Here is a 23,080-nt window from a genome sequence, read left to right on the forward strand (position 1 = left end):
TTGGGGGTAGTGAACTATTGAGAACTTTTTGTTATAAAACATTAGAGAAATGACACAAGAGGTAGAAATCATGGGTAAATATTAAGTCGATGCCATATTATGTGCAAGCAGGTCGGCATTTATGACCATGCCAGTGGTGCACTGCACAGCTCCAGATGGAGCCATTCACACTAACTATGATGTGACTGAAGCCCCTTAGACTGTGTAATGCATGACCTGCCTCACTCTGGACTGTGGCACTATCTTTATGGTAAGATGCTAGATAAATAAGGATATAATATGTAAGACATAGTATCTGCCTTCAAAGACCTTAAAATAGTATTAGGTAAATATGACAGAGAAACACACACACACACACACATGCTCATGCACAGGCACACACACACACCTAACAATGTAAGACAATGATTGTTAAGTGCCAAACGAAGGAATAAACAAAACAAACCATGGCTATATAAAGCAGGAGAGATCACTTCCAACTATGATGATCAGAAATGGTTTCATGGAAAAGCAGAAACACAGATTGGACTGTGAAGGGTGGTAGAAGTTAAATGAGAAGAAAATAATAAAGAGGACATTTCAGACAATGGAAAAAATGTAAGCACAACATTGAGCCAGCAGTCACAATGTCTGAGAGAAGAGAGAATAAGTGGAATTAATTGAATAGGGGATTGTAAAAGAATAGAGGGAGTTAAGGTTGGAAGGGTAGGATGGAACCATATTGTGGACAGCCTTTTGATTTCAGGAAAAGGATTTGAAATATCCAGGAGGTATATGGACTTATTCAAATTATTAGAGAAAAGGAGTGTCAAGAAAATATATAAGGAATATTAATCTAACAGTGACGTCTACAGTACATTCAAGCAAAAAAAAAAAGCTAGAGTAAGGATGTTATATAAATATTATAATAGATGTGGAGCTTCGAGGGTCTAAACTATGGAGAGCGCCAGTGACATGGGAAGAGGCAAGATAGGAATAAAGTGAATCTAAATCCAAGACATCTGGGGAATTCCCTGCCTGTCCAGTGGTTAGCCTCTGCGCTTCCACTGAAGGGGGCAAAGGTTCGGCCCCTGGTCAGGGAACTAAGATCCTGCATGCTGCGTGGCATGGCCAAACAATAAAAAAAAGAAAAAAAAAAGATAAATAGGTAAATAAATAAATAAATAAATAAATCCAAGATATCTGGTAAACAGGGAGTTGGTATTTCAAGCCGAGATGCTGGCAGACTATTTCTTTTTCTTTTTCTTTTTTTTTTTTTTTTTGCGGTACGCGGGCCTCTCACTGTTGTGGCCTCTCCCGTTGCGGAGCACAGGCCCAGGCCCAGCGGCCATGGCTCATGGGCCCAGCCGCTCCGCGGCATGTGGGATCTTCCCGGACTGGGCACGAACCTGCGTCCCCTGCATCGGCAGGCGGACTCTCAACCACTCTGCCACCAGGGAAGCCCATCTTTTTCTTTCTTTTTTTTTTTTTTAACATCTTTATTGGAGTATAATTGCTTTACAATGGTGTATTAGTTTCTGCTTTATAACTAAGTGAATCAGTTATACATATACAAATGTTCCCATATCTCTTCCCTCTTGTGCCTCCCTCCCTCCCACCCTCCCTATCCCACCCCTCTAGGTGGTCACAAAGCACCAAGCTGATCTCCCTGTGCTCTGCGGCTGCTTCCCACTGGCTACCTACCTTACGTTTGGTAGTGTATATATGTCCATGCCTCTCTCTCGCTTTGTCACAGCTTACCCTTCCCCCTCCCCATATCCTCAAGTCCATTCTCTAGTAGGTCTGTGTCTTTATTCCTGTGTTATCCCTAGGTTCTTCATGACATTTTTTTTTCTTAAATTCCATATATTTGTGTTAGCATATGGTATTTGTCTTTCTCTTTCTGACTTACTTCACTCTGTATGACAGACTCTAGGTCCATCCACCTCATTACAAATAGCTCAATTTCGTTTCTTTTTATGGCTGAGTAATATTCCATTGTATATATGTGCCACACCTTCTTTATCCATTCATCCGATGATGGACACTTAGGTTGTTTCCATCTCTTCGCTATTGTAAATAGAGCTGCAATGAACATTTTGGTACATGACTCTTTTAGAATTATGGTTTTCTCTGGGTATATGCCCAGTAGTGGGATTGCTGGGTCATATGGCAGTTCTATTTGTAGTTTCTTAAGGAACCTCCATACTGTTCTCCATAGTGGCTGTACCAATTCACATTCCCACCAGCAGTGCAAGAGTGTTCCCTCTTCTCCACACCCTCTCCAGCATTTATTGTTTCTAGATTTATTGATGATGGTCATTCTGACTGGTGTGAGATGATATCTCATTGTAGTTTTGATTTGCATTTCTCTAATGATTAATGAAGTTGAGCATTCTTTCATGTGTTTGTTGGCAGTCTGTATATCTTCTTTGGAGAAATGTCTATTTAGGTCTTCTGCCCATTTTTGGATTGGATTGTTTGTTTTTTTGTTATTGAGCTGCATGAGCTGCTTATAAATTTTGGAGATTAATCCTTTGTCAGTTGCTTCATTTGCAAATATTTTCTCCCAATCATCTGAGGGTTGTCTTTTGGTCTTGTTTATGGTTTCCTTTGCTGTGCAAAAGCTTTGAAGTTTCATTAGGTCCCATTTGTTTATTTTTGTTTTTATTTCCATTTCTCTAGGAGGTGGGTCAAAAATGATCTTGCTGTGATTTATGTCCTAGAGTGTTCTGCCTATGTTTTCCTCTAAGAGTTTGATAGTTTCTGGCCTTACATTTAGGTCTTTAATCCATTTTGAGCTTATTTTTGTGTATGGTGTAAGGGAGTGTTCTAATTTCATTCTCTTACATGTAGCTGTCCAATTTTCCCAGCACCATTTATTGAAGAGGCTGCCCTTTCTTCACTGTACATTCCTGCCTTCTTTATCAAAGATAAGGTGACCATATGTGCAGGGGTTTATCTCTGGGCTTTCTATCCTGTTCCATTGATCTATCTTTCTCTTTTTGTGCCAGTACCATACTGTCTTGATTACTGTAGCTTTGTAGTATAGTCTGAAGTTAGGGAGCCTTATTCCTCCAGCTCCGTTTTTCTTTCTCAAGGTTGCTTTGGCTATTCATGGTCTTTTGTATTTCCATACAAATTGTGAAATTTTTTGTTCTAGTTCTGTGAAAAATGCCAGTGGTAGTTTGATAGGGATTGCATTGAATCTGTAGATTGCTTTGGGTAGTAGAGTCATTTTCACAATGTTGATTCTTCCAATCCAAGAACATGGTATATCTCTCCATCTATTTGTATCATCTTTAATTTCTTTCATCAGTGTCTTATAATTTTCTGCATACAGGTCTTTTGTCTCCTTAGGTAGGTTTACTTCTAGATATTTTATTCTTTTTGTTGCAATGGTAAATGGGAGTGTTTTCTTGATTTCACTTCCAGATTTTTCATCATTAGTATATAGGAATGCCAGAGATTTCTGTGCACTAATTTTGTATCCTGCTACTTTACCAAATTCGTTGATTAGCTCTAGTAGTTTTCTAGTAGCATCTTTAGGATTCTCTATGTGTAGTATCATGTCATCTGCAAACAGTGACAGCTTTACTTCTTTTCCGATTTGGATTCCTTTTATTTCCTTTTCTTCTCTGATTGCTGTACCTAAAACTTCCAAAACTATGTTGAATGAGTGGTGAGAGTGGGCAACCTTGTCTTGTTCCTGATCTTAGTGGAAATGCTTTCAGTTTTTCACCATTGAGGACGATGTTGGCTGTTGGTTTGTCATATATGGCCTTTATTATGTTGGGGAAAGTTCCCTCTATGCCTACTTTCTGCAGGGTTTTTATCATAAATAGGTGTTGAATTTTGTCGAAAGCTTTCTCTGCATCTATTGAGATGATCATATGGTTTTTCTCCTTCAGTTTGTTAATATGGTGTATCATGTTGATTGATTTGCATATATTGAAGAATCCTTGCATTCCTGGAATAAACCCCACTTGATCATGGTGTATCATCCTTTTAATGTGCTGTTGGATTCTGTTTGCTAGTATTTTGTTGAGGATTTTTGCATCTATGTTCATCAGTGGTATTGGCCTGTAGTTTTCTTTCTTTGTGACATCCTTGTCTGGTTTTGGTATCAGGGTGATGGTGGCCTCGTAGAAGGAATTTGGGAGTGTTCCTCCCTCTGCTATATTTTGGAAGAGTTTGAGAAGGATAGGTGTTAGCTCTTCTCTAAATGTTTGATAGAATTCGCCTGTGAAGCCATCTGGTCCTGGGTTTTTGTTTGTTGGAAGATTTTTAATCTCAGTTTCAATTTCAGTGCTTGTGATTGGTCTGTTCATATTTTCTATTTCTTCCTGATTCAGTCTTGGCAGGTTGTGCATTTCTAAGAATTTGTCCATTTCTTCAGGTTGTCCATTTTATTGGCATAGAGTTCCTTGTAGTAATCTCTCATGATCTTTTGTATTTCTACAGTGTCAGTTGTTACTTCTTTTTCATTTCTAATTCTATTGATTTGAGTCTTCTACCTTTTTTTCTTGATGAGTCTGGCTAATGGTTTATCAATTTTGTTTATGTTCTCAAAGAACCAGCTTTTAGTTTTATTGATCTTTACTATCGTTTCCTTCATTTCTTTTTCATTTATTTCTGATCTGATTTTTATGATTTCTTTCCTTCTGGCAGACTATTTCTAAAGTAGGAAAATTGGAGTGATTAAATAGAGTGAGATTGTACCACTAGAGGTCTAAAATAAACTTTGGCTTATGAATCCAGTAAAGAAAATGATTAAAAATCATGAAAGCCAGTTTTTTGGTAATTTTAAAATTATTTTAGTTATTCAATATTTATGTCTAGTCTTCTTAGAACAAGTGTGAGGATCATATGATTGTAACTAAATATCTTACATGGACCAAATTTTTCTTTCTTAATATAGGCAATAGTTGGAGCTTTTTCAGATTTTACGTTAGAGCTAATTGCCATATGGAATATTATTGGGCTAGGAAATACTTATCCTTTGGAAAAATTGATGTTGGTATGAATAAATATTTTTGAATGAATGAATAAAGCATTCTTTATTAGATGTTTTCTTTAAAATGAGTTAAAACTCTTCAAAGCTAGATAAATTAACAAGTTCTTTTTAGTTGAATTTTACTATATTATAGGCTTTTAATGTTTTCCTTTTGAAATTTCCACAGCTACTATATAATCGTAAGCATAAGAAATATTTTACTTACTCTACAATCATTTTAAATTTCATGGGCCAAATTCTCCCCTCAGATGTACTTTTTATAACTCCCAGTGAAGTGAGTGGAAATTTAGTTACACTATCTGAGGGCAAAATTTGGAATCACATTTGCAAAGATACTGACCTTTCCTGATTCGTGTTTTATTGAGAAATTGGACATTTAAATTAGCTAGGATTAAGTGTAATAAAGCATTTGAAATTGATGCCATTTTGACATATTGGGAAAATAAGAAAAATAATGTTTTACTGCAGGTTGCTACTTTTCAGATTTTGACTTTCATTTCCCATGAAAAAATAAAAAAATTGGAGAATTAAACATCTCTACATTTTCTCCTACTGAGCTTGAAAGTTAAAGAGCATTTCAATTGCATGAGTAAAATATTTTTTATAGCATATAATAACAGTGGAGCTCCAGGAGACTGGCAGGAAAAGCGAAAGGAAATAGAGGGTGGAAGAGGGGAATGTATGTGAAATAACTGGACCCAGGAATTCAAAATAAATGAACTAAATAGTTTTAAGATTAACTCATATTATTTCATCTCCACATTCTCATTGTGTGAAAACTATTACAAAGATTCCAAATGGTTCCATTTCTTTGGTGTTGACTTTAATTATCTTTTCTAAATCTCAAAGTAACAGCATATCCAGAAAAATTTAAGTCCTATGTAGACAGAATTTTTCGAGGCATGTTGCTGATCATGTGTTGTTTACTCTGGGCATCATAGTTTTATGGCAAAGCATGGGTAAAGGTCATTCAGTTCTGTGTTGATGGTTAATTAATTTTGGAGGAATTGTTTAGTACCTAATGAAAGATCTATTTAAGGTGATAGGGCTCATTCTCTCAATGAGAACAATCTTCAGTTTATTCCTCACACCAGTATATCATGTGCCGTGTGTACGATTTACTACATATGCTATGTACCTGTTGGGTTCTAGTATTTGTTCCATGTCTTCCCATTTCCCAGTGTGTAAAGAATCAGTTCCGGCCCTTGTGAATCCTCTTCTGTGTCAATCATGTCTAATATGTACCTCATAATTGTTCTTTCCAGTTAAAATGTCCTATCAACTTTCACCTTCAGGAATTTTGCAGCCGAGTCTCCTCTTTGCTTGGGCACTTGCGCAAATACAAGGTATTAATGCTGTTGTTATCAGTTGATGCTTAGGAAAGGCTTTCTTCTGTCCTGTGAACTCTGCCGGATGCTTGCTGTGTCCCTGCAAGACTACAGTGCTCTGTCTCTAATGTGACTGCTCCATTTCTCCATTTCTTTCCCTTTCTATTAGTAGAATAAAGGCTATAGTGACAGAAATGCTGTTGAAGCCTCCTTGTCAGCAAGACTTTATTTCCCCACAAATTCTCTGTCTCCAACTGGACAGCAACAAGGACTGCATGGGACATCCCTTGTAGCACATTAAAGAGGCTCCCTCTTTCCTCATCCCAACCTGAAGTAGTGTGCGTTACAGTGAAATTTTCATGTGCTCTTAAGTTTGCAAAGTCTGAGAACTTGTATTGCTTGTTCCTTATGCTTGGCACATAGTTAGGAGTTCTAGAAATACTTGCTGCAGGAATATATAATGGTCTTAAGGATATACTTTTTAAATGTATGCCACATAATTTGAGTTAAAAATTGAAGAACTTACGAAGTTTTAAATAAATTGGGAATATTATCAAGGACTCCAAACTAACAAAATACGTTTAACAGAATTTAACTACTGGTAGGTTTCTTTTCTTCCCCTTTGAGAGACACAAATGATCTATGAGCCCAGGGAAGAAAAGAGTTTCCTACAAACTCTCACTGGGAATTTTTAGGGTATGGCTTGTCTCTGCGGAAGTAGCATTGTCTTATAGCCCGCATTATACAGATATTAAAGACATCATTCTTGCCCTGGAAGGATGACTGGGGGCTGCCCTGTGCCTCAGTCCAAGTTAATGGATTCACTTCTGTGTCATTATAGCAAACTCCAGATGGCTTGGTGAAGAACGCTGCAATGTAGCTATGAAACTTAGATCTGGTCCATGGTAATAATAATAATAACTTCCATTTATTTTGAACCTATTTTGTGCCTGGGGCTCTGCAAAATAGGCATTATCATCCTCATTGTACAGACAAGGAAATAGCGTTCTCAAGTGGTTATTAACCTTTCCTATGGTCTCATGTTAATACTTTTCTTGAATACTTGATTCGAACTCCATATTTCCTGATTCCAAAATTCTTGCTGTTTCCATGGCTCCTCGCCACTCCAACAGAGAGACTGGGAAGCTCTCCTAATAGAAAGGAGTTCCCCATGGTAGGAGCAATGGAGGGACACTCTTCTGGCAGCTATGTCTGGAGGAAGAGGTTTCCAGAAGCTATTTTTGTGGGTAGCCTGTATAATTTAGCAGAGACTCTGGCACGATATGTATGATTTTTTACAAAGTCTTTTTGCTTCCTTCTGGCCTAAGGTTCTTTGCGGTAAATTTTTGCAGAAACATTCAGAAATGATGACTTGAGGAATCAGCGTGATGCCAGTTTTTTCTTCACAGCTGCATAGTGGCCTTTTATAAAGAGAGACTCATAATAACTGAATTCCTCAAGCAAAGAGAACAGCAGTGCAAAGGCTGGCTGGCTTATAATTCACGGAGGAAACATTTGACCCAAGGATATAAGAGAATCTGTTATTTTTGCCATATTTGATTATTTAAAATTTGGGGGGTATCTTTTCTCCAGAGAATACACCTGTCACACAGCCAGAAGCCTTCCAATTTGGTTTTCCATATGTTGACAAGTTTCTTATAACACAGGATTTAAGTTACCTTCAGGGCAAGCAGTATTAGTAACTTTCAGAATAATATATTGTTTCTTATTTCAGTCACGTATTCTATTTAAACACTATACTTCACAAGTTAGGTTTGGATATAAAAGCTTAAGATCTGCAGACCTATTTCAGCAACAGAAAATTTTGTTGATGTGTTAGAAATAAGTGACATCCATATACCATTGCCAGTTACAAAGACTTTGAAACTAGGTAAACCAATGTTGATGTACATTATTTTCCTGAACTCACCTAAAAGGCTAAGTAAAAAATAATGTTCTTCATTCATATGTAAACATATGTTAATATGGTACTTGGTTGCAATTGGAAACTACAGAGGAAATTTTAAAATGAATGATCTTCAAACAGTATTAATTTGCTATGATTGCATTAATACTCAGTTAGAAACTTACCTTTCTGATGATGAAATACTATGTGAAACTTCAATCTGCCAAATGTAAGAAGAAAGAAACAGTCAGCGGAGAGGAGGCCTTATGGAGACCCCAATTCAGTAGGGAATTACATCATTGGTTGTGTATGCTTCCCTTTGTACTGAGAGGTCACCAAGACATCAGCACTCAACTGTGATGTTTATTTGAAATAACATTTTCTATGGAAAAAGTTGGTTCTTGCCTCTGTGCTAAGTAATTAGTAAGACATTACAATTATTATTATTATTATCATGATTTTTACTCTGCATAGTATCAGAGGGTTTATAGAAAATGATCACTTAAACTAAGCTCCTCCTTACTCATTTGGAATGGTATATTAAGAAGGTGATCCCCTCCCCCCCTTTTAATAATAGTTCAGTAACTATTTTATTTTAGTGAGGGAAAAGGGAAACCAGTAGAACAAATTGAGTGGTTCTGACAAACAAGAGCATTGGTATTGCTTTTTGGTTAATTACTGAATCTTTTAAATATTATCATTTCTGTGGATTAAAAATTTGTCGATGAGCTAGGCTGTGGTTATAAATAGGCAAAGCCTCCAAATATCTGCCAGGTTCAGAGAAACTTTCTGTAAAAGCAGCGTCTTATCTTACAGCCCTCTCTGCAGAGGGGATATCTTTGGAGAATCATATAACTCCACAGTCATTTGGATCACACTGGAGCATCTGACCTCGGGATAACTATTTACTTGACCTTGGCCAGTCAAATTTTCTGCCCAGTTCTAGAGGAGGTGGAGGTGGATTGGGAGGGGACATGAAAGAAAAGTAGAAAGAGAAAGAGAGGAAGGGGAAGGGGAAGGGGAAGGGGAAGGAGAGAGAAAGACGGAGAGTTCTGCTTGTTCTGGAGGTGCTGCTAAGCCTAATGGGAAGTGTAACTGGAGAGTGAGCCTGACTGAGTCAGCTGGAGGTAGAATCAAGGACATCGGAAACAAAGTCCTGAATTTTTTTACCTCCACCGCTTCATGGATTCATGAAATTGATTAAGATCAATCACTTCTCTCTTGTGTGTAAAATGGGGTGAGTGACATTTACTTTGCAGGGCTGTTATGGTAGGGCTGTTAGGGCTTTAAGATAATGCATAGGAAGAACCTATCCAGTCCAGTTTCTGGCATATACTAGGCTCAATACATGGAAATAATTATCCTTCTTGGTTTCTTCCTCTCACTTTACTTCAGCTTCATGTTACTTTTCCATAACTGCTCCATGAACAGCATCTGACTTTTGGGGTGAGAGGGCCACTCATTCACTCTTTGGCTTTTCTTTTTGTAACATCACTCACTGTAGTCCCAACAAATTCCAGCTTTCTTCTAATTAAAGAATTTTATGATTTTTCTCTGGTACTGCATACAAGTCTTTGGTGTTGTCATTCAAAACAAAGAGACTAAGGAAAATTTAATGTGCAGACTTTTTCAGGTTTCAGCGTCATCTTTCATGGCACTGTTGCTACTGTGGAATCAATGCTATGGAGAGGATGGTTTCAGTGCAAGACTTCAACAACCCCACCCCAGATTTTATTTTTAAGGATTTTTTTTTCTCTTCTTTTTTCTTTGAGTCATAGAAAATATTGGGTTGGCCAAAAGATTCATTCTTTTTTTCCCATAAGATGGCTCTAGTAGCACCTAGTTGTCTTTCACTTCATTCAAAGCAGTTTTCTTAGATTGTATGAGACAGCTGTCCTATCAGCGTGCATTTAAAAAAAGACATCAAAATTGATGAATTTTCGTGTAGCCATTTTAATATTGAAGATGGAAGAATAAAAGCAACATTTTCAGCATATTATGCCTTATTATTTCAAGAAAGGTAAAAACACAACCGAAACACACAAAAAGATTTGTGCAGTATGTGGAGAAGGTGCTGTGACTGATCAAACGTGTCCAAAGTGGTTTGTGAAGTTTCGTGCTGGAGATTTCTTGCTGGACGATGCTCCACTGTTGGATAGACCAGTTAAACTTGATAGCGATCAATCGAGACATTAATTGAGAACAATCAACGTTATACCACACGAGAGATAGCCGACATACTCAAAATATCCAAATCAAGCATTGAAAATCATTTGAACCAGCTTGGTTATGTTCATTGCTTTGATGTTTGGGTTCCACATAAGTTAAGCGAAAAAAACCTTCTTGACCGTATTTCTGCATGCGATTCTCTAGTAAAATGAAATGAAAACGTTCTGTTTTTAAAACAAATTGTGACCGGCAATGAAAAGTGGATACTGTACAACAATGTGGAATGGAAAAGATCGCGGGGCAAGTGAAATGAACAACCACCAACCACACTAAAGGCCGGTCTTCATCCAAAGAAGGTGATGTTGTGTATATGGTGGGATTGGAAGGGAGTCCTCTATTATGAGCTCCTTCTGGAAAACCGAACGATTAATTCCAACAACTACTGCTCCCAATGAGACCAACTGAAAGCAGCACTCGACGAAAAGCATCCAGAATTAGTCAACAGAAAACGCATAATCTTCCATCAGGATAACGCAAGACCGCATGTTTCTTTGATGACCAGGCAAAAACTGTTACAGCTTGGCTGGGAAGTTCTGATTCATTCACCATATTCACCAGACATTGCACCTTCGGATTTCCATTTATTTAAGTCCTTACAAAATTCTCTTAATGCAAAAAATTTCAATTCCCTGGAAGACTTGTAAAAGGCACCCACCTGGAACAGTTCTTTGCTCAAAAAGTTTTGGGAAAATGGATTTATGAAGTTGCCTGAAAAATGGCAGAAGGTAGTGGAACAAAACGGTGAATATGTTGTTCAATAAAGTTCTTGGTGAAAATGAAAAATGTGTCTTTTATTTTACTTAAAAACTGAAGGCACTTTTTGGCCAAACCAATATATCTTTATTCTTTTCTGCTCGGGAAATTTGGTTTCATATTCATTCACTACAAGTCCTTCTGACTCTCAGGAAACTAAAGATAAATAAACCTCTGTATTTTTTTCCTATCAGGCTTTTAATCCACCATGACAGCTGGAAACAGTCATTAATAATTGAGACACAATCAAAAGATTTTACAGTATGTGTGGTAAAATAATTATTTATTACAGAATTATAGAATTAAATCTTCCCCTGTAATGAAAAACAAGGACTACACCAGTACACAAGTTTGAATTCAATAACTAGAGCTTGCTTTAGGCATATCAATGAAAAAAGTTTCCTCCAAAAGCAAATTTGAAAATAAGGAGAAATGTATTTGGAGTCATTTCTCTTGTCTCAAGATAGTGCAATATTTTCTATAATAAGTAAATCAGGTGCATGGTAGTACTTTAATGTCAATATTTTGATTTTCTTATTTTTTTAAGACTGGATTTAAACTCTTGATATAAAGCAGAATTTTAATTTCCCTTTTTTCAAAGACAATGTTGAAAGGTCACTTTCTAGCTTTAAAAGTTTTAAGAAATGACTCATCGTACCACTACTGTCTTATAGGCTTCAAAATCAAATTTCCGGTCAGTATGGTGCATTTTCATCGGGCAAGCACATATCCTTTTTTGTGTTGTAAGAGAGATTATTATTAAGAGCTTTTTGTTGCTGTTCCCTATGTTTTAGGTGGTAGATCTTCAGAAAACTCCAACAAATAAACAGAACGTTGCATGCTTTAATGAAATACACTGTTTGCATTAGTTGTAACAAAATCTCTGACAGAGATTCATAAAAGATCTAGAAAGTTTTTCATTTTATTAATCTCAGATTTATCATCACAAACTAATTTATTTTTATTACTGCTTCCTAATTAGTAAAGATGCCTACATTCAGAGAGATGAGCATTCTCGAGCTGACAACTTTGTTCCCCAGACACACAGCAGCAATGAAAAGGGAGCTATGCCAAAGCAAGGTCATCAGCGAATGAGGCTTGCGTCAGACCAAGTCCAGAAAACACTTCTTCTTCTCTCTGGTGATCAAAAACTGTGGAAACTTTTGTGCCCAAAGAGACATGGCAGAGCATTTGACTGAGGAGCCAGGGTGGCTTGAGGGCCAGGGCTGAAAAGCTGTGTGTGACAAAGGACTGAGCGCCCTGCGGAAAGTGCCACGGCCACCCTCTGGATGGTGGTCTGGTTCCAGCTGGGCCCAGTGGACCTGGTCTGGCCTTATTTTAGCACTGGCTTAAAGGATTCCAGGAAAACCTACTTGGTCCAGGTTCTCTGAGGAACAACAGTTGGAGTGTAGGCTCACTGTTGACTAATTTGAAAATCTCAGATTAGCCTCAGAATAGACTTCTAATCAAGACATATTTATTGAATCCCTATTACATGTTTCAAGGCCATCTAATTTCAAATTTCCCCCAAACTTTGTTTATTTATTAATTCATATCCACCTACAGGAAGTTAGATATCTTTAATGCTAGGTCAAAGAGATCAAAACTCAAAGAATGATTAAGGCATTGTTCCTCTCACCCCTGGCAAAGCTACCTACCCTTCAGTTTTAAAAAAAAAAAGAAGATCATTTATTTATTCTGTTCTTTAAAATCTCCAAATATTGCTATTACATGATTTTCTTCATAATGCTTTTTCAAAAATCTTTTTCTAAACTTTAATAAAATTCTCCTACTTAGGAGATTAGGAACTGTTTGTGTTCCAAAGCTTTCCTTAGTCCAGAAGACTAAGGAATCATTTCCATGTGTGTTGCTGAAAACAAGACAACAGGCCCCAAATGGAGTCCCTTATGCTAAACTCTCCATCACCAAACTGAGACTTAATTACAATTTTGGCTCATTTAGAAATGGAAGCTTAAGCCAGCCAATTGGGAGGTGCCTGTTCAGCATTAGTTAGGTAATGTGCCTAACAGACTTCCACCATCCCCTAAGAGAAAGGTACCTTGCAATAGCCAATCCACTTTTTGTCTGGTATAACTTCCTCGTTCCTGCTTCCTTCTACCCGTGAAAGCCTTTCACTTTGTATAGCTCCTCAGAGCTCCTATCTGCCAGATTGTATGTTGTCCAAACCACGAATTGTTGCATAAAGCCAATAAGATCTTTAAAATGTATTCAGTTGCGTTTTTTTTAATAGTGTGGCCTTTAATTTTGTCAAAATTATTATTATTACTATTAGTTTATAAGAAACATCAAATATTTATTGGAAACATCAAACAGTTCCTGAGAAAAGAACCCAGAGTAGAAAATTATCAAGAATATCAAGAGAAATGAGTAGAGAGCACCCAGTTCCTCTTGAAAGATGAAACATCCTTCTAAAGTTCTTTCTGAGCGCCACTGTGATCGATACCTACTAACTTCATTAAAAACACTAAAAGAAGGGGCTTCCCTGGTGGCGCAGTGGTTGAGAGTCCGCCTGCCGATGCAGGAGGACACGGGTTCGTGCCCCGGTCCGGGAGGATCCCATATGCCGCGGAGTGGCTGGGCCCGTGAGCCATGGCCGCTGAGCCTGCGCGTCCGGAGCCTGTGCTCCGCAGCGGGAGAGGCCAAAACAGTGAGAGGGAGGCCCGTATACCGCAAAAACACTAAAAGAAGACTTATGGTGTTATTTCACGGCCGTGATTCCAGATTCCACTATTCGTTCGGTCATTCCCTCTTATCTCCCCCATCTCCACTGCTCTATGTCTGAAAATCTGGAATTGGTCTGGTGATTTTCAAGGTAGAGAGAACTCTGGAATAGCTCATCTTTGGAAGTGTAAGAATTTCCCAGGGATTAGGACACCAGAACAGAACTAGGTTCTGCTGGATTTAAATATTACTTCAATTGTTCACGACAAATTTTGAGTTAACTTGAAATGGATTAGCTGCAGGCTGCTTATACCCGCTTTCTCTGAACGTTAATCTACATATTTATTGGTCCCCTATGTGTTCAAACCTCTGAAACAAGCATGAAATAAAGCAAAGATGCATAACTCAGATGTAAAAGGACTAAAATTTCCTAGACCCCGGGGACTGCTCTCAGTAGTTAGGCAGTTAAGTATGCCTTCGGACTAGAACTTCTAAAGTTGTTTTGGAGGATGGCCCCAGCTCGGTCAAGGCCCATTTCGTTTTGCATCTGAAGAGTGCAAAATTCGCCGACTGGGAGTACAAGCTCAGAGACTCAAAACCCAGAGCTGGTCAAGGGCGGGTCCGCACGCGGCTGCGCGGGGCGCACGGTGCGGGCGGGTCGCTTCGGCTCCCCGGCCTCCGGGTTCGAAGCTCCGGGGTCAGCCCTGCCCCGGGCTCCACGCCCGGGAGCGGGTCCGAGCCGCTAACTTCGGGCCAATCAGCGCGCGGCGTCCCCGCGCCCGCAGCGTCCCGGCGCCCGCAGCGCCCGGGCCCGCGCCCCCCACGCCCCCGCGCCAGCAATGGCAGCTGCGGCCTCGGCGGCTCCGGGCCGAGCTAGACCCGGGACGAGGAGGGGCTGAGCCGCGGGGGATCCTGGAATCGGCGGGGAGGTGGGGATTCTGGGAGGAAAACTCCATTTCCTCCTTCCCCGCCGGCCTCTCCCCTCCACCCCGGCACCCCAAATTTCCATGTGTCGTCTCCCGGGCGCAGACCGCCGGTGTTAAGCGAGGCGGCGGCAGCGGCTGGGAAAATGCTGGGCATGTACGTGCCGGACAGGTTCTCCCTGAAGTCCTCCCGGGTTCAGGACGGGATGGGGCTCTACACGGCCCGCAGAGTAAGAAAGGTGGGTGACCCGGCGGCGGCCTGCGCGCCTCTGCTCCCGCCGCGCGCCCTGCGCCTCCCGGGCTCGCCCCTCCGCCGGGCCGGGGGCTCCGCGGGCTTCACTCGCGTCGTCCCTCGCCGGGCCGGGCGGGAGCCCCGCGGGGAGGCTAGGGCGGCGGGGGTGGCCTTCGCCCGCCGCGCCTCGCGAGCGGGCAGCGCCACGTAGGTGTCGGCGGGGCGCGCTCTGTAGCCGGCCGGTCCAGAGGCGGAACTGCCGCCGGCCGCCCTGCGGCAAGATGTCTTTCCTCCCCTGCAGGAAGTGAGTCGGGATGGAGCCTCCCTCTTCGTCGGCTCCGGGAGTGGGCAGAGGCACGCGTGGGCGGGTGTCTTCCCAGGCGCGCACGAGCTCCATCGCCGCCTTTCTTCCTGTAGGGAATGCCTCACTTTCCCTGTGGGGATTGCGGGGAGCTGCCCAGAGCGCAGCTCAACGCAGGCCTTAGCATGTCATTCAGACACCCCGCAGTTCTTTCTTTCCTTCCAAAATGTGTAATGTGAATCCTGGGAGGTGCCAGCTAGATAATGCATGAATCGTTGAACTTTTTTCTCAGCTTTTCTGGATTTTCCTCGGATCTTTCCTTCCAGAGATTTAGAGACACGTGAGTAGGACCAGCACATGGCAGTGGCCCTAAGGGAACGGCCTGGGAATGTTGGATGTTGAAAGCAAAGGCCTAGGAAGAGAGATTACTGGACAATACCAAGTCTTTGGATTCGATGAGACCTGTGTTATAGCCGTTTCAAAGGATGTGTGAAGTCAGAAATCACGGAGGCAGTGGTGAAATGCCCAGGGTCATGAGAGCCAGCGTTTACTGAGCAGATACTTGGTGCTAGGGCCCATGCTTGCTGCGTTACCTCTGTTAGTAACTTCACTGGCACAGCACTCCTGTGAGAACAGTCTTAATCCTCTTGTAGGAGAGGAGAAAGCAGAAGTACTTGGAGGTTAAATTTCCTGCTGAGTTAGTGAGTTAGGCTTCAGACCCATCGCTTCTTAGTCCAAAGCTCATGTCCTTCCCAGATCTGTTTCTGCCAGCTTCCCAGCACCCCTCACCCCCACTGTGTAGGGGTGAGGTTTGGGCAGGAGCAGGCTTGTTCAGTTACGGTGGGCTAACAAGAGGTTCACAAGATGCACCGGAGACACCAGGATGTCTTTCATCTGAGTATGAGTCTTTCCCCACCCCCTCACCTAAGGAGCAGGTGAAGAAAGGTGCACAGGTGACAGCAGGGTCTGTAAGTATCTCCCAGGGTAAAACTGGAAACAATAAACCCCGTATTTACTCCTTCAAATGGGAGTTTGGGAGAATGCGCAAAGGAGAAAAGCAGGTGTAAACACTTGATCTGAATAGATGTTTTTGCCAAAAGGGTAAATGTTAAATTCAACGTTCTTTCAAAGCAGAAGTTGAGATTCTGCTTTTAATTTTCTCACAAGCTATGAAAATTCCCAAATGGATTTTTCTTGAAGGTCTCAGGACTGAATATAAGTACTTAAAAGTTAAACACAGTTCTTAAACATTATTTTGTTTTATGTTCTTAATAGTAATATAGTAAGAATGGTACAAATATTAGAATTATTAAATTATCCTTATTTTTTGCCTTATATTATTTAGGTTTTTAGAAACAGCTGGCCGATGTATGTTCTTTTGATATTTTTATTAATTCCACATTCTTTTTCCATGAAATAAGTTACTTGGAAGTTTTAAATTATTTTGGGGTGTAGAATGAACAGCTTCCAAAATCATATATTATTGCATTTTATCATTGCAGTACTTACAGATACTTATCGTTTCCTGGTTTGTGTAACTTCAACACGTAAAACGCATGGTTTCATCCAGGTCACATCTAGAATGCTTACCTATAGTTCAAGTGAATATGCAGATGTTTGCAATAAATCCAAATGACATACTATTGGTGATATAGGTTAGTGGTGATCACAAGATAATCATAAGGTCATTGATCATTGACAGGTTCATTGATGCCAGAACTGACCTTGAAGTAGGCTTCAGCTCCTTTGCCTTCCAGAAGCTGAGGACAAAGCTGAAGCTGATTTTAGCTATTCCAGCAGATTTTAGCTGTACTGTAAAGCTAATATGAATATCAGTGCATCCCTTACCAGTTTGCATATAGTTTCTCGATGCTTAAATAGTTTTGAAGTTACCTTGTACTAGCTTTAACTCTGGCCATTAATCAGAGGGTCTGCGAAAAAGTATTTCAGCAGCTCTATTAAGGACCTTACTTAAAAGTTTTTATGTTCTCTATTCTAAACAAATTTTGGAATGTATCACAGAAGTTTTATCACACTTTTATAACACGTATGCTTGTCTAACAATTCTGTTTTTCAAAAACAGTTGCAATTCACGTCATCTGTTGATTTCAGTTCAGAGAATCTAATCCAGAGCTGTACTGAGGTTGGGGGATTTTGCTAGACCCTCTACCCGCGCTACATTCACCATATTGATTGGGGATTCCCTTACCAATGGGATCCCTAATCCCATTCTAGACCCACCCCTTTTTGTGTGGAGTCTCCTAGCGTGGAGTCCCTGCAGCAGAGTCACCTAATTCCCTGGCTCCACCTTAGTCCCACTCGGTGTTTCCTTGGCAGTTGTCCTTTTTTGTAGGCCTGGTGCCGCCGCTGCTTTTTTTTTTTTTTTTCCCTTGTATAAAATCTACAAAATGACAAGAAGAAGAAATGGGAAAGACTTCTTTTTCTTTTCTTGCCATTATGGAAATTTAGAGATTGCACGAAGCGAGGGTCGTCTGGTAGATATTTCTGTGTGAGCCATTATTCTTGGAGAAAGAATGGATGAGAGTCTGCTGGAAAGCCCTAGAGTAGAAAAAGGAGGCCTGAGTTCATTCACATTTATACGCATTGCAATTTGCTAAGGATAAGATAAAAAATAATACAAAACAGTAGATTTAACACTTGAGCATGCCAGACCCTGTTCTAAGTGCTTGCCATGTGTTATCTCATGAGCACAGTTTAATGTTGTAAAAAAGATGTGGAATTCTAGGTTACTATGCAGATGAAAATTAATGTTAGGTACTCAAAGCTAATATAGGAAGTATACATACGATGAAAAGTTATGTAAACATCTCACTACATTACATTTTTTTATATCATGACCATATTTTTCATTGCCGGCTTATATGATTAACGAGGCGGTGGTGTGTTTGACATTGTGTTTGAACTCAGAAAGTGGAGAGGTAAACCATAAGATTTCTTTGAGCTCTCAGATTCTGTGATTTTATGGAAAGGGTTAAGGTGGCAGATATACCACTACCACTCTTCGTTTCCTTGAGGTTTGTTGTAGGCTGTTGGTTTTTCTTTCCCTCTGACTTTTAGTCTTTCAGGTGTGGCAGTACCGTGCTAGGCCTTGGGGATACAGACGGGTGCAAAACAGACAAGGTCTTTGTCCACATGGAGCTTGTGTTCTTGTGTGGGGAGAGACGTAGCAAACAGGTAAAGGAAGGGAAGATTTCCAAGACAGTTGCAGCATGTGTTAAGTGAAAGAAAGAAACGGGGTGATGCATTAGAGAGTGAATGGAGGTGTGGAGCCTCCTGGTGGAGCATTGTTGAGGCTCAGGTCCCTTGATACACACCAGCCAAGTGAATTGACCCCACTGGGGTAGCTCAGTTCCTGGCTTCCCTCCCTCTCATCCCTGTGCCTTTTTGCCTTAGGGACTCCTGAGTGGCATCCTGTGCCCTTGAACCCTAGGGCAGTCTCCCATTACACTTTGCTCTTCTCTTGAACAAATGCAGGTTCCTAGTTCAAACTTGCCAAATACCCTAGGATCTTATCCACAGCTTCTTTTCAGGACACAACTTATTGGCCGCATGGAGGCATTAGTTTCCTATTGCTGATTCCAAACTATCACACAGTTAGTGGCTTAAAACAATATAGATTTGGGCTTCCCTGGTAGTGCAGTGGTTGAGAGTCTGCCTACCGATGCAGGAGACACGGATTCGTGCCCCGATCCGGGAACATCCCACATGCCGCAGAGCGGCTGGGCCCGTGAGCCATGGCCACTGAGCCTGCGCGTCCGGAGCCTGTGCTCCGCAACGGGAGAAGCCACAGCAGTGAGAGGCCCGCGTACCGCAAAAAAAAAAAAAAAAAAAACAAACAAGAAAAACGAAAAACAACAACAATACAGATTTATTATTTTATGGTTCTGGAGAATATTAATCTAAGATGGGCAGGCAGGGCTGGTTCCTTCAGGAGGCTCTAAAGAGAGTTTAGTTTCTTGGCTTATAGTTTTCTAGAGGCTGCCCACGTTCCCTGGCTCATGACCCCACATCAATCTGACCTCAGCTTTTGTCATCACATCTCCTTCTCTGACTCCGACTCTCCTGCTTCCTCTTACAAGGTCCCTTGTGATTAGATTGGATCCACCCAGATAACGCAGAGTAATCTCCCCAGCTCAAGGTCCCTAATGTAATCCCATCTGCAGAGTCCCTTTTACCATGTAAGGTAACATACAGATTCTAGGGGTTAGGATGTAAACGTTTTCCGTGGGCCATTATACATCCTACCACAGCTCCAAAGTATAATTCTTCCTTGTCTACATTACGTGGAACATTTTACAGTGCATCCTTCCTCACATACTGGTCCCAATAAAATGTACGCATTGCAGATCTACCATGTTGATGACTCTTCTGCCTTGTTTTCAGTGTTGATTCTAGCAGAGATCAACAAGGTTGGCATTCATGCAGTAAAGCCTGGGTGAGTGGTTCCCTTATAAAGAGGAAGGGAAAATATGTACATGAGAAGTGGAATAGGAAATAATAGATTCTGATGGTGTTCGGAATGATGGCGTTTAAAAGAACTTCAGAGGGAATCCAGCTTGCACCTTCTCATCTTATACCTTCTCATCTTACAGATGATGACACTGAAGCCCAGAGAAGCTTTGCTGGGAACCTTGCTGCTCACAGCTGTATTGCAAGCTCCTCTTCCTTCCACAGCACCATCTCCCTCTCCCTCTCCTTCACACCAAGGCAGGCACCTTGGTTCTCTTTGAGGGATTTGTAGCAAAGACATTTGATGAGGTGAAATCCCAAGAGAAAAATAACTGAAATAAGGGTTTGAATCTGAGTTCGTGAAAATACAAGAAGCTAAAAAAATGAGGCAAGTTGTATAGGGTTAGAAAAACATATGGGAAAGAGAAAACCCCCAAAGAGAAGTAAGTAAAAGCATGGAGGAAGAATCACCATGCATACATTTTAATGCAAGAAGACTAGCTTTTGTGGAAGAAGGTGTTTTGTTGATCCACTCAGAAGGTGACTCTCCTGGAGAAATAATGGGTCTTTATGCTCTGGCTACAATTCTGCCAGTAGATGTTTGTTTACGGTTCCTGGTGGCTGGTGATAGCTAATCTGGAAACATAATCAGAGGGAAAATAGTCACCATCGATGCCTGCCATATGTGCTCTCTCTTTTCTGTGTTCACACATTTACACTCTACAAGAGTGACTCAATGCAGCTTTGTATTTCCTGGTGTTATTACAGATTCAGATTTTGGTTTTTGTGTGTGATTATAACAGCTACAGTTAATTCTTTCAACAAATATTTATTGAGCAATTGCAGTTGTTAGGCACTGGGCTAGTTGCTAGTGACAGAATACTTACTGAATGTGTTACAGAGTTTGTATTTAAGCCCTACAACAAGTCTGCGAGGTGGCCGTTGTTGTCCTTGTTTTATAGATGAGGACACTGTGAAGAAGGTTCTATCACAAGGGGATTAGTCAGAATTGGAACTCAGATGATTCCGTACATCCCTTTCACTTAAAAAAGAAAACCAAAAATTATTTTTCAATATACTGATAAAATGCTTCATCCATGCTCATTTCCATGAGTACAGACGCATACCTATTCACACACTTTTAAAAAGTGATTTTACAGAAAGGAGAAAAGAGTATCATTCAGCAGTATCTCGTAGAAATCCCTCTAGGTAATCTGCTTTGGCTCTAATTTGTTATTTTTAATAACTGAACATATTCTATGCGGAGGATAGGACATTATTTTCATTTCTTTGGATCTTGTTTTACACAGTTATTAAGTAAATGTTTATTACCAAGATTGGTACCAGCTGTTTGGAATACGGTAGTGAACAAAATAGAAATTCTGCTTCTTGCAGAGCTTGCATTTTCGTGAGAGGAGAAGAAAATTAACAAGGAACGATTAGAAAAGTCTTACACTGTGTTAAAATGGGATAAGTGCTGTAGAAAAGAAAAAGTAGAGCTGGGTGTTGTTGACTTGGCAGACTGTGTGTGTTTGTGGGAGGATGTTTTCCTACATAGGTGGTTGGTCCAGTTAATCCTCACTAGCCGGGAAATTTGGGCAGTGACTTAAAGGATGGGAGGAAAGTAGCCAAACATTTCTAGGGCAAGAACATTCTAGGCAGCAGTTAGAGTAAAGGCCCTAAGATGGGCGTTTGCCTGTTGTGTTCCAGGAGTAAGGAGGCTGGTGAGGCTGGAATGGACTTAACCGAGGGGCCGAGTACTAGGGGAGGAGGTCAGAGAGATAGTGAAGAGAAGGGTACCAGACCTACATTTCTTAGGGCCTTTTGGGGCATTGTGAAGCCATTGGCTTTACTTTGAGTGAAATGGGGAGCCACTGCAGGGTTTTGAGCAGAGGAGTTACGTGATCTGACTTGAGTTTATCAGGATCACCCTGATTGCTGTGTGGAGAATAGTTGACCAAAGGGTGAATGTGTAAACTGGGAGACTTATTAGGATTCTTTTGCAGTAATCCACGTGAGAGGTGATGGTGTCTTAGACCAAGATAGTGGCAGTGTTGGAAGTGTAGTTTGAAGATAGAATATGCTGATGAGATCAGTGGAAGAAAGGGAAGATGATTCCAAGGGTTTCAGCCTGAGAAATTGGGAGGATTGGTTTGTCAGCCAGCGGCTGAGATAGGGGAAGATTTTGGTGCAACAGGTCTAAATGGGGAAGATCTGCAGTTTGGTTTAAGGCATGTTGATTTTGACAGGTCTGTTAGACAACAGATATCAAAAAGGCAGTGAGATATAGTTGTTATACCGGCAATTCCTCCTTCCCATCCTTTATGCCATCATTTTCATCGATTTTGTGTGTTATAAACCTTACAGTACATTTTACTCTTTGCCCTTTATACTATCAGTTATCTTCTAGAACAATTAAAAAATAAGGCAAATTGCGTTCTTTACCTTTGTTTCCATTTCTGGAGCTCTTCATTTCTCTGTTTTGAGTTATATTTCTGTCTGCTATCATATTCTTTGAGCAGTTCTTGTATCACAAGTCTGCTGGCAGTGAATTTTCTCAGCTTTCGTTTTTCTAAAAAAAATATTTTGCTTTATTGTTTGAAAGATATCTTCTCTAGGTTGACAGGTTTTTTTTTTTTCTCATTACATTGAAGATATCACTTGTTCTTTTTTTACTTTACAAAGTTTCTGACAAGAAGTCTGCTGTAAGTTACATTCTTCACGCATAATCTTTTTTCCTCTACTTTCAAGGTTTTTCTCGTTTTCTTTGCATTTTAACAGTTTGAATATGATGTCTTTAAAATTTTTTTTAAAACTTGCTTTTTTATTTTATATGTGGTTTGATGTCTTTTATCATTTTTGGAAAATCCTTAGCCATTTTCTCTTCAAATATTACTTCTGGCATAAGCTTTCTCTCTTCTGGGACTCCAATTACATGTATGTCAGACCAGTTGATGTGATATTGTCTCACAGCTCTTACATTCTTTGTTCTGCTTTCTTTCTCTTTTTTTTCTTTTCCCACTTTGTGTTTGTTTAGGTAATTTCTGTTGCCTTCAAGTTTACTGCTGCTTTTCTCAGCTGTGTTAAGTTACCTGGTGAGTCTGTCAAAGGAATTCAATTTTGAAACCATGATTTTATATCTAGCATTTTCACTGGATTCTCTCTTATAGGTTCCATGTCTTAGCTGATATTTCCCCTATGTTCTTGCATGTTATCTGCCTTTTCTAGTACATTCTTTAACAAATTAACCATAGTTATTG

At 40.4% G+C, this 23,080-nt stretch overlaps 1 protein-coding gene across 17 annotated transcripts in view; it reads left to right on the top strand.

Annotated features, from left to right (window-relative positions):
- PRDM5 (PR/SET domain 5) overlaps positions 1-23,080 on the top strand; it is a gene marked incomplete at its 3' end in the record, with an annotated part of 289,496 nt that overhangs the window by 58,098 nt on the left and 208,318 nt on the right. For 8 of the 17 annotated variants that reach the window (XM_079919949.1, XM_079919948.1, XM_079919939.1 and 5 more), the window contains exon 1: positions 15,749-16,318. The exons of 1 other annotated variant lie outside the window; for it this stretch is intronic. In XM_079919949.1, coding sequence (XP_079776075.1) covers positions 16,094-16,318 — 225 coding nt within the window. In that variant the 5' untranslated portion in view covers positions 15,749-16,093. Of the gene's footprint in view, positions 1-14,729; positions 15,057-15,561; positions 15,691-15,747; positions 16,319-23,080 lie in introns of those variants that run through there. 8 more of the 17 variants (XM_079919942.1, XM_079919943.1, XM_079919947.1 and 5 more) reach the window with 4 other exon arrangements.

Source organism: Stenella coeruleoalba (assembly GCF_951394435.1).
Source record: "Stenella coeruleoalba genome assembly, chromosome: 4".
In the NCBI taxonomy this organism is placed as follows: Eukaryota; Metazoa; Chordata; class Mammalia; order Artiodactyla; family Delphinidae; genus Stenella; species Stenella coeruleoalba.